Source organism: Chelonoidis abingdonii, chromosome 1 (genome assembly GCF_003597395.2).
Source record: "Chelonoidis abingdonii isolate Lonesome George chromosome 1, CheloAbing_2.0, whole genome shotgun sequence".
Classification (NCBI taxonomy): domain Eukaryota; kingdom Metazoa; phylum Chordata; order Testudines; family Testudinidae; genus Chelonoidis; species Chelonoidis abingdonii.
In genome coordinates, this window is record NC_133769.1 from 333,978,900 (window position 1) to 333,991,374 (window position 12,475).

The window sequence follows — 12,475 nt, forward strand, 5'->3', positions numbered from 1 at the left end:
AGTAACTTTTTTTAAACCTGCAGCCAGTTTTTAGCCTCAATCTTTTACATGAGACAGCATAGGAAAAACATCAACACTGTAGCCTGCAGTGGTATTTATTCTAAATAAAGGCTGTACAACGTTTGGCTGTAAACCCTCTGGAATGCCAGTCAAAAATATCAAATATCTCTTCAGATTTGGTTCTATTTGGAAGGCTTATCTTGGATAACTGGACTGTACCCAGACCTCTAATATTTCATGCTTTTTATTGCCTTACTTCCAGGCTGTGTAGGTAGTTTTGGAAAGGTGATGAATTTTGTAATCCTTTGTTTTTTGCATTGCATCCGCAAATGTAGCTCTTGTTTTGGTATATCAAAAAAAGTAGTTTTCCAGGCTGTTCACACCAGAGGTCAAATATTTTATCCATGATACCAATGGCAGGTTAAACCCAGTCCAATTTCACTTGAACGTCTTTCCCAAAAGCTCTTAAGGCATAATCTTGGCTGGTTGTGCATGACAAAGTAGTTAAACGTCCAGGGAATTAAAAAAAGAAGTCATCACATTTGCTTTACACTTCTATAAAAAATCCATTTGGTCTCATTTTTCCACTTTGGCATCCTTTGCACTGGGAAATACTGAACAATTAAAGCCTCTGAAGTTCACAAACAGGGGAAGAGAGGACAGGCAAAAACAGGAACAAAGAGAAAGAACTCCGTTAACCTAATCTATCATCAGTCTATTTGAGGTACTAGTCAGCTACTATTAATGGGGTTTGGTTTTTTTACCAACATTTTGAATATAAATTAAAATAATTTTCGATTGGCGAAGGTATTTCTATCGATTGTGGATGAAGCAGCTTTTTTTGCAACTGTAAAGTAACAAACATATTGCAGTTCTTTATTAGTTTTTTTAGTAAACCACTTGGCAAGGGAAACTTTGGGTTACAGACAGATAGAAATGCTGCTCTAAGTTATGAGAAAACTGAAATGATGGAAAGAACATTTGATTATTGTGTTGCAAATGCTGTACTGAAGTAAGCCATATTTCCTAGACAGTCCTTGAACATATCCTCAAGTGCATTTTATCTTTTTACACTTTGGAGCTCTTGGCCAAAAATTTTAAGTTACTTGCCTTGAAGTACCAGTCTTGAAATTTTTTACAGCACTCTTCACTGCAGAAATCTCTTATTACACCATCAAGTTCCTTAGAAGCTCCTTTTTTACAGAGCTGTGAGCAGTAATTACAAGTAACACATCTCAATCCTAACCGTCTTGCAAAATCTTGTTTATATAGCAGCTTGCATCCTGGAAAAAAGTTTTAAAAGTTAAAACAATGCTTAGGAACAGAGTCATTTTTATAGAATTTTTTTTCAGAATCATTTGAAGTTACAAGATATATTAAAACTGATACAACAGTAATAGCAAAAAAGTTGGTGCTTCAGACAAATTCAGGTTACAATGTACACTATTATCTAAACTATCAAACTTACCTGAATATAACCCATGCACAACTTTAAGGTTATATATAATTCTTTGTATTCTTATCTCACAATATGTAACGCTGTGGCTGCTTATCACCATTTAAAAACTCAGACTATCACAAGTAGCCATGGAGTTCTATTTAGTTTTTGCCTTCTACATAAGCCCCCACAAAAATCCTTGGCTAGGGGTATGTCTAGACCATGATAAAAGACTCCCAAGCAGGGCCATGGCAGGCCCAAGTCATACATCTCAGGCTCACGGGGCTTGGACTGTGGGGCTATAAAATTGCAGTGCAGATGTTGAAGGCTCAGGTTGGAGGCCAGGCTCTGATAGCCAGTGAGGGGACATGATCTCAGAGTCCACGTTCCAACCCAAGTCTGAATATCTACATTGCAATTTTATAGTTCTGCAGCTCAAGTCCCGCAAGCCAGAGTCAGCTGAACCAGGCTCTGAGACTCAGTGCTGCAGGTTTATCACCAAAGTGTAGACATACCATTAGAGTTACTATTGCTCAGGTACATTTCCTTAGAATGCAAACAATAAAAACCAAAGCATAGACTAAAACAATATTCACACCTTATACAATATAGTGATCTTCAGGCATCAGCTAGCTATCATGACTACACTCATCCACATTAACACTCCAATAATCTATGTAACCCATTCATTTTCAGTCTAAACAGTACTGTCACTCCACATATAGAACCAAGAACTGAAAATCACACTGCAATACATAATCTGAACTCAAATCTGGCAACTGGTTATTCTGTCATATAATTATCTGCATAAACATGAAACTGTATGAATATATGAATTAACAAAATTTTATATGGTTTTGTTTATTATGTTATAGTACTTTAGTTTTTTTTGTTTGTTTGTTTGTTTGTTTTTAAATAATGTAGCCACAGCTCAAAGTACTCTAACAGCATGCTGGACCTGGATTCTTCAGTCATCTGGTGCAACAGACTAGAAAAATCTGTCTTCATTTCAATTAAAAGGAGGCTTTTAATGCTTTAAATATGAAAAAGAGTAAGACAACAGCCATTATGTTGTTTATTTTTACATTAAATTCTACCTTTTATGCTGTCCCCACATTTTCAGTTTTCAATATGCCACAGATTTCTGTCCTGACAAGGAATAAACGCATCATAAAAGTTGTCATGGGAAGCTGGAGGTTTTGGCAGCTGAGATGGGGACATTTGGGCTTTTGGCACCTGGGGAAGCAAAGGTGGCAGTTTGGGATTGCTGTATAAATGCATCAGCTGCATGCAACTGCCAGAATGATCAACACTAAAATAGTTAACGTTAACAATGAAATGGTCATCTTCACACTCCAAAGTTAACAATCCATTGAGATGATTGAAAATTCACATCTATCACACTGTTTAGGCGATTTGTAGACTCAGGAAAACAACACTGCATTGTTCTACAGTCAGTTCAAATTTTTCAGGTTACTTTTCAATACCACAAGGGCACTGTTCTGTGGCAAAAATTAACCAAGAGATGGAGTCAATGGCTGCGGAATACATTTTTTACCTACGTTTTTCATCAGTTGATCTCAAGAGCTTTACAAGGTCAGTATCATTAACCATTTTACTTAAGGGGGAAAATGTGGCACAAAGGCAAAGTGATTTGCCCACAATCACAAAACAGGCCAGTGGCAGCACTGGAATTAGAACACAACTATCCTGAGACCTTTAGGCCATACTTCCTCATAGTGCCTTGTAGTAAACAGCAGAACTTTGTGCTTACAGTAAGTCAAGAAATTTTGAATATGTAATAAAACATGTTTTCTCTCTGGTTCATAATGTGGAAATGCTATTATAACAATTATTAAACAATATTACATTGGATGACTGAGTTAAGGTTGTGCATTGCGGTGTGACGTGGTGACATTGGATCACATGGTTCTCTCTTAGAGCCCTGATTCTGAAGGTAAATAGGGGCCCCAAAATTCCATTTTTATAGTCAGTTTACAGAGTACAACCACATTTTATGGCACGTCCACCAATTTTGATCCATTACCATTTATCATTATCTTTTAATCTAATAAGTCATTAAAGATATTTCTACACTGCAATAAAAGACTCATGGTTGGCCCAAGTCAGCTGACTCAGGCTCAGGCTCAGGCTGAGGGGCTATTAAACTGCAGCGTAGATATTTGGGCTCAGGCTGGAGCCTGTAATCTGAAAACCCTCAACAGAGGACTGTGCTGGAGCCTGGGCTGCAGCCCAAGCCCAGACGTCTACAATGCAATTTTATAGCCCTGGAATTCAAGCTGAACCGGGTCAGCTGCATCTGTGCTGTGGGTCTTTCAGACTATATTCAGACTGTGATAAGACACTCAAATCCACAATGTTTCTACCCAAGATAAACTGATTTATTTTTGAGATATTATGATTTCATTAAACAGTATTGTTAGAGGGCTTTCCCTTCACCCTCCCACTTCCCTGGTTCTTGTCACGCAGACAGCAAACGGCAAAATACCAGAAGTCTGAAATACAGATAATGCGATGTTAGTTTCCAAGCAAACATATTCTGAAACCCTTCACACCAGTCAGGCTTACCACAATAGGCCAACAGAGTCTGTTCCTCAATGCACCATTCCCCACTCTTACACCGCAGAGCATTTACCCCATGTGCCCCTTCCCAGCTCTGATGCCACAGAGCCTTGCCTGTGTCCCTGTTTCCCTCACCTTTAGCAAACATGATACCAATTTCCATTCCCTCCACTTCCTGTTTGACCCCAGTTTATATAGTAATATTCTCAGCTATACCTTAAAACCAAATCATTTTACTGAAATTTAACTAACCAGTCCTAACATATAGTAACATAATTCTCTAACCAATTATATGCCAAAACCCTAATTAACTTACATCTAGCAAAATTAAACGGCAGACAGAAACAATTAGAGAACCAGATAGATTAACAATAGAAAAAGTAGGGGCCATAAAGATAAAATAATACAGAAATGAGGGTTTCACAACCACTGGTAAGTGATTTCTGCCCAACAGGATGCTATCTAACAAAGTTTTCTTCAACCATTTTAAGATCTGTTCCTTTATCTGGTGGTGTCGGGCACCATCAGGACAGGATCGTCTTCCTAACAGCCCAATACCACCTTATTTCAATGTGACAGGTTTGGAATGCGAGGATGTGACCATATGCTTTCCAGCTTATGGCTGCCTCTGCTGCTTAGCCAAAGGCCTTAACCTAAGAACAAGGCCTCAGACTACCCTAGTGAGAGAAGGCCCATACACAGGCGGACGTATGATTTTGAGTCTCTCTTTTATACCTCTATAACTAGCTAAGTGATAAAAATACACGCAAGTTCTTAAAGTATAGGCCTTTACAGGCAGGCCTGAATATCTATATCAGTGGGATCATGGCTCCCGCTGGCCATGGTTTGCCACTCCAGGCCAGTGGGGGTGGCGAGAAGCGGTGAGGGCCGAGGGATGTGCTGGCCACTGCTTCCCACCGCCCCCATTGGCCTGGAGTGGTGAACCATGGCCAGTGGGAGCCACGATCAGCCGAACCTGCGGATACTGCAGGGTGCTTATCCTGGCGAGTCATGCGCCAAAGATTGCCGATCTCTGATCTACAGTCTAACAAGTATCAAATGCCGATCTCTGATCTATAGTCTAACTAAAATCCAAATATGCTGTATATATACTGAATGCCAAATACAGTACAGATACATAATCACTTTTTAAATTTATTCTCACTAAAAGGCAATCAAGTTCATCTGAGATAGATTATAGAAAATCTTGGGAGTTTAAGGACACAGGCAAACAGCAACAGAAAGATTTAGTTTCTATGAGCACATGTAATATGCTGTTGGCATAAGTTTTAGAAGTGCTGAGCACAAATAAATCTCAATGAAGTCAACAGGAACTGCAGGTGCTCAGCACCTTGGAAAAAAATTAAATAATCACTGAATTCTAATACCCGGCAAAAATATAAAACAGACAGCTTGGTTAGAACACAGCTACGCAATGAAGAATTTAGAATGCTGCTTGCAAATAAATTAGACATGATCTTGAAGTGATGCTGTCGCCAAAAATACTATATACAAGGGGTATCACTAAAAATATTGGAGATAGTAATTGCCTTCTATGCAGACTTGTTAAAGCTATGTTTGTGTTAAAAGAATTAGAGAGCAGAACCTATGGAAGAGATTATGGAAATGTGATATGATTTAGAGACAATTAAAAAATAATTACAAATACTGGAGTTACTAAATACATAATTCTTCCTTAAAAATGGGATACATCACTTTTAAGTAGTTTGGTTTAGAAAATATACTCTTCAACAGAAATAAATCCAATCCATTATCACTGAAGATGTCAGTGTGTATATTCATAATTTACTAATCAACTGTTTAGTCGTGGAAAGTTTCTTACCTGATTATTTCTTTTCTGCTAGCAATCTCTCCTATAAATCTGACATGTGGGGCCGTTCCCCTCCCCCCTGCAATTCCAGAGGCAGTTCAGCATTGCAGCATAGACTATGTTGGCCACACACCTCTTTCTCCAGCTTTCTACCATGAGAGTAATTTCCACAGCTGTGTAGAAACCATCACAGTATGATTGGCAACAATATCAGTTCCAACTAGGCCCTATGTGCAGTAGGTTAATTGGCCCACAAACCATACACATAAATATTGTCCCTTGACTACTGAAGTCACACCGAGGAGGGCAGAAATGTGGGAGATGCTGCTAGAAGAAAGGAATTTATCAGGTAAGAAATTTTCCATTCTGCAGCTCAACATCTCCCACAATTATGAGACACGTGGGAAGCAGCAAGCAGTGAACTTTAGGTAAGACTGGATAAAGAAACAGATTGAAGCAGACAAATCTCCTCTTGAAAGTAAATGCCTTCAGTCTATCACTATGAGGCTTTCTAATCCTTTAAATCGTTCTTATGACTCTTCTCTGAACTCTCTCCGATTTATCAGCATCCTTCATGAACTAGGGACACAGGAATTGGACAGTATTCCACGATCAGTCACACCAGTGCCAAATACAGAGGGAAAACAACCTCTCTACTCCTACTCCCCTGTTCGCACATCCAATGATCTCACACAGCCTTTTTGGCCACAGCATTGCACTGGGAGATCACATTCAGCTGATTATCCACCAAGTTCCCCAAGTCTTTCAGAGTCACTGCTTCCCAGAATAGAGTCTCCCATTATGCAAGTATGGCCTACATTCTTTATTCCGAGATGTTCCTACACTTTTTCTGCCCACAATGTAGCTAGTGATCTTGTAACGTGGGCTCCGATTCCTTCAGGGATCGGTTCACCCAACAATTTATATGCCTCCACAAAACATACCAATCCATCTGGATGCTGGAAGTCCTTGGCACTTCAGGGGACAAGACATAAACAAGGAACCTGATCATCTTGTCCATTAGTGTGCTTGAGGCAGCTCACGTACATCCAGAGTATGCCGCAGCTTTTCAGCAGGATGCTGTGGGTTTGGACACGATAGTGGGAAGATTACTTCCCAGGAAACATGGAATGACAAATCACTTGATATGAAAAATTCTGGGCTCGTTTGAACCACCTTTTCGTTATAGAACATGTCATGTGGTTCCTGCATGGATAGAGCAGCTAATACCAAGACTTGTCTGAAAACAGGAAACTGATCAAGCAGCATGTTTTGATTTAAAAATGGTGCAACTTAACCATTCAGAGGGTTGGGTAGTTAGGGCTTTGAGCAAAAGTGACTTAGGAAAGACTAGTCTGACCACAGGTTTAGCAAGCCAGTCTGATCTGAGAAATCTTGAGTGATTGTGATCCCTTGGGTGGTGGTTGAGGTTGTGCAGTGGTTGCAGAAGCACAGGAAGCCGTATATGTGGGGCTTTGAATCCTTTGCCTCTTACGTATGAGTTCATATAATCACTAAAAGCAGCAGAGAATCCTGTGGCACCTTGTAGACTAACAGATGTTTTCGAGCATGAGCTTTCATGGGTGAATACCCACTTCGTCAGATGCATATAACCACTGATGACAGAATGCTTAAGGAGGTAGTCTGGGTCTATGGGGTTGCTTATGATGTTTCCTCTTCAGGGCAGAGGTATAAATCCCTAAGGAACGTAAGGTTATTTTGGAGTCTTTTAGAGTATGCAGTCAGTCTTTGCATTAAAAATGTTAGACTCAAATGGAAGGTCCTAGATGGTACTCTGGACCTCTCAGGGGAATCCCAAAGATTGTGACCATGACATACGCCTCATGACTGTAGCTATTACAATGGCTCTAGAGGCAATAGCAGATGTGTCAACTGCCACCTGAAGTGATGTCTGGCCACTTGCAGGCTTGGACTGGGCCCAGTCTTCCTGCCAAAGTTTGTCTTTAAACTCTGTAAATTTGGTGTAATTAAAAGAAATCATATTTTGCTAACAATGCCTGGTAGTTAGCAACTCTCAATTGGAGACTAGCCAATGAGAATACTTTCCTATCCAAAAGGCTGGGGTGTTTAGCAACTTATCAGTTAGTGTAGTCTTGAAGTATTGTGCCCTGGATCTTTATGTAGCCACTCACACTACTAAGGAGTTGGGTGCCAGATGGGTGAGTAAGAACTCAGCCCCTTTAGCTAGTATGAAATACCTTATACCAGCTCTTTTTCATGTAGGGACACAAGAGCCATAGGTGTGCCACACCAATCTGGTAGGTTCCAGTTTGGCTTGATTAACTAGAAGGGCCACCGTCAAAGGGCCAGAGGGCTGGAGGATGTCCAACAGGCCTATTATGTGTCTTTGACATCTTCGAGAGGTATGTGACGTCACCCTCTGCAACAGCAGGTACAGTCTGTGGTCGACACGTGAACAGGATTATGAAGGAGCAATTGCCTCATCTGGAGAGGACAACAATATGCCATGCCAGTCAGAACCGGCTCGATCTCTTCCTTTTCTGCAAATTCTGGTAGAACTGGCTGGTATTGGCTAGCAGAGAAGGATCAATGCGATTCCCTCATGGACCCCAGGCTTCTACTGTATAGATCAGTGATTCTCAACCTATTTACCATTGTGGACCAAATAAGCGGTGCTTTCTGTGTTATGTGGGCTGCAGCCACACAATATATATCTATACACACTACCTGCATGGCCCTGAGGATGTCACATGGCCGCAGCTATGTGCTGATTGGGCCACCAGCTGAAAACCATTGGTATAGATCCTACAGATCCCAGTAAAACCAGTAGGGATTGATTGAAGGAGGACCACTTCAAGACATTACCTATCAACAATCCCCTGCATAACCACATTTGGAAGGAAATGTATAGGGTCCACTACCCTCCTGAGTTTCCGACCAGGCTTGTTTCCTTTGGGGAGGAAAGTCTCAGCAGGAGCATCAGATTGATTTGGTGAGATGACAGGCTCCTGGTTCTACAAGTGCCACTGACCGAACAACTAGCAGAAGGATGTTAATTACGGTTGTGGTAGGGGATGATATTCTTCCCCTCAAGGTAGTTTCCACAAGCGTACGGATATTTCTAAAAAGAACCAGACCTGATAGCAGGTGAAACTGTGGGTAGGACAAAACAATGATACTCTCCAGCAAGGTGGTGATTTTGGACTTCCCTGTAGTGTGGGCTGCTCTTTCAGATGACTTGGTGGATCCGAGTAATCTGATGGTCTGGTGTTCAGAGGTTTCCGCATAGACTGCTTTGGAACTGAGCACTGAAGTCACAGATGGAACTGTTGGGTACCACTCCTGGAGTTCCTAGGGCGAAGCCAGCACCAGTACCATCGGATTCTTCTGTTTTCATAGAATATCAGGGTTGGAAGGGACCTCAGGAGGTCATCTAGTCCAACCACTTGCTCAAAGCAGGACCAATCCCCAACTAAATCATCCCATCCAGGCCTTTGTCAAGCCTGACCTTAAAAACCTCTAAGGAAGATTCCACCACCTCCCTAGGTAACCCATTTCCAGTTCTTCACCACCCTCCTAGTGAAAAAGTTTTTTCCTAATATCCAACCTAAACCTCCCCCACTGCCTTTCCTTCTTGGACAGAAGGTTTATGTAGGCTTAATTATTTGCAACCCACATGCGATGGCTCACCAAACTTTGACCAAGACAGGAAGAGAGCCTCTCTCTTAGAAAGATTTGGACAGAGATCTGTTCTCATGTCTACGTTCACATCCCCTACTCTCATGAGATGGTTTCTTAGGCTTAAGAGTTTTTGCCCCAATTCTGGAGCTTGTGCTCAGAGGGACACTGCTCACTGTTTTAGGTAGTTCTAACAGGGAGGTCTCCCGAGCCTGAATCCAAATGGGATTTCATAGCCTGCTCCATGAAATGCTTCTGCAGATGGCGCTCTTGTCCCTCAAGTTCAAGGAGGGAAGGAGCAGCAGATACTGCCGGTGGTAGCTATATAATCCTCCCCAAGGCAGTAAAGGCAGAACTAGTGTTTGTCACTGACAGAAAAGCAACCAGGGCAGAAGACAGTTCCTGAACCTTCGAAGTCTTAGCATAGTCTCTCTTCAGAGTGAGAACTCTCCACACACGCTCACACACCACAACTTTGGGTGGGGGTGGGGTGGGGGGGAAAATAACTGAATTAACTATACTAACTATTAAAATACAGAAAAACTATTACCTTTGCTTCCTTATGACTTATCTTTTGAATCACCTTCTTACACGGTGAAGTGATGGGAATGCATAAAGCAAGCCCTTCAGCCACCTGAGTGGAAATACATCTGTCCCCAGCGACCTGAACCTGCTTCCCTGGTAAAATAACATGGCAGCTTTCTGGTCATGTAAGTGGCAAAACACACCATCTGCCAGGGAGGGTGAATTTCTGTGAAATCAGGTTGAAGACTTCCTAATTCAGACACTATTCTGAGTTATTGACTGAGTGTCTCCTGACGCAGTCTGCCTTACGGTTGAGTTCTCCCATTGTCTGTATTGCTCTTATGAAAAGCCATATTCCCCTCTGCCCATTCCACTAATTGCCATCACTTTCAAGTACAGGACTGTGCTTCAAATTCCCCCTTGGCTGCTGAGGTACACCAGCACCATTGGGGTGTTGTGTGACTGGACGAAGATTTGAGTACCCTGGAGATGGTTCAGGAATTTTTGGAAGGCTAGCTTCACTGCTGTGAGCTCCAAGAAGTTGATGCTCTTGTTTCTGTCTAAGGAGCTCCATATGCTTTGCGCTGTTCTGTGTTCCTGTCCCAGTAGGCTGACCTCTATTGTGAGTACTGGGAACTCTGCAGAGCAAACTGGAAAGCCCCTGTGGACATTCCCTGGATTTGTCTGCCATCTGAGGGAAGGGACTGGCACCTGATCTTGAATGCCTTACGGTGAGTTGTCCCCACCTTCAGCAGAAGTTGCAAGCCATTTAATGTGGAATTTTGCCCAAGGTGTAACAGCAATAAATGAAACCAGGAGGTCTGTGAGCTGGAGACATTGCGATATGGATGGTCTTCGATTCCTTGAGAGTCTGGATGTCAATTTCTGTAATTTCTCAAATGTGTCCAGTGAGGCATAGGCTTTGGCTACTGATGGATCCACATGCACTCCCATAAAAGCTTTCTTTGTGGAAAGGATCAGCGATCTTTTCCCGTTCATCACAAACATATGTGCTGTGAGCCGCTTGTTTGGTCAAGGGCTGGATCAGTACGTGTCCAGCAACTGATATAAAGGAGTACTATGAGACCTGAGTTTGACTATGATCACTGCTAGCATCTTGGTAAAGACTTTGGAAGCCAACGAAAGGCCAAATGACAGTAAGTTGTACCAGTAGTAAGCCATGTTGTATCCAGGTCTCAATATGTAACAGTCATAAGAGCATGTGGAGATAAGCATCTGCTACATCCACTGAGGCAAGGAAATCCCCTTGGAATAGAGATGTTATCGTCTAGGCTAGAATTTCCATCCAAAATCTCATTTTCTTCATTCTGAGTCATTTTGGACCCAGAACAGCTCTCACCTCCCCTGTATGCTTCTAAATATGAAGTATAGAACTAATAACCTTTTTTCTGAGGGAACCGGTTCTACTGCTCCTATATCCAGAAAGTGAGAGACCGTGTTCAGCACCAACTCATGTTTTGTGCTACAGATGGATAACCGGATAAACTGAGAGTAGACGGGGCCTTAGATTGAGAGAATTTACCAAAATTCCCTTCTACTTTCACATACTTGCCCATTGTAAAGAGGGAACATTCTTTTGAGAAGTGGGTTACTATGCCTCCTAGACTCACACTAGGCCAGAGGCATAGTTTTTCATAATCACAATAAGCTTTGAGAAATGTGAAAGTCTGGCTACCCCGTCTGGTTTTGCTGCGTTTTCCATGGTTCCGGGGTTCTCATCGGATATACCTGCCATCCTTCCTCTGGTAATTCTGAGATGAGGATTTACAAAAGGAGTCTCTCTGCCTACTGCTGGACTTGTAGGCCCCCTTCTTTTGGCAATGTGTGCAGAAGGGAGAGACTGTTTCAGTTTGGAAGCACTGTCTGCCACTATCTTATTCAGTTTTTCTCCAGGTAGGAGACAGAGCCTGTGAACTTAGAAAAGCACAGGACATGTTTACAATGCAGTGTAGCCATATGTGGTGCACTTGGATGTTGAACTAGATGCTATAGCGCTAGCTGAGAACCCCAATGTGTCCATTAAGGAGTCTATGGCAAAAGTGGTTGCTAAGGTTATTTTTAAGGGTTGATGCGAAGCTAGGATGGTCCCTGTTGTTCAGGGGCTTTAGGTCATCCAATAAGAACACTGTAGCTCTTGCAAAGTATGTAGTGGCTAAGGATGCTCTGACAGTGGCTGAGGAAGCCTCAAAATTGCTCCAAAGAGTGTTGTGCCTTTGGACAAAAAATCCCTACATGATGGTATATCTTTCACGAAGGATGCCACCGCAGCATACACTCTTGGTATTTCTGTGATGGTATTTTTTGGTTGTTGCATTTTGTAGTTATTTAAATGCTTGTCCACTTAAATGCCTCCTCCCCTCATCAGAGTATTCCCATTCACATCAAAGGAAAGGTAAAGGGGAATTGCTGTCTCACGC

At 42.0% G+C, this 12,475-nt stretch overlaps 1 protein-coding gene across 11 annotated transcripts in view; it reads right to left on the reverse strand.

The window, feature by feature from the left end:
- ZMYM2 (zinc finger MYM-type containing 2) overlaps positions 1-12,475 on the reverse strand; it is a 218,398-nt gene that overhangs the window by 52,701 nt on the left and 153,222 nt on the right. For all 11 annotated transcript variants that reach the window (XM_075061682.1, XM_075061673.1, XM_075061674.1 and 8 more), the window contains one exon: positions 1,111-1,283. In XM_075061682.1, coding sequence (XP_074917783.1) covers positions 1,111-1,283 — 173 coding nt within the window. The remainder of the gene's footprint in view (positions 1-1,110; positions 1,284-12,475) is intronic.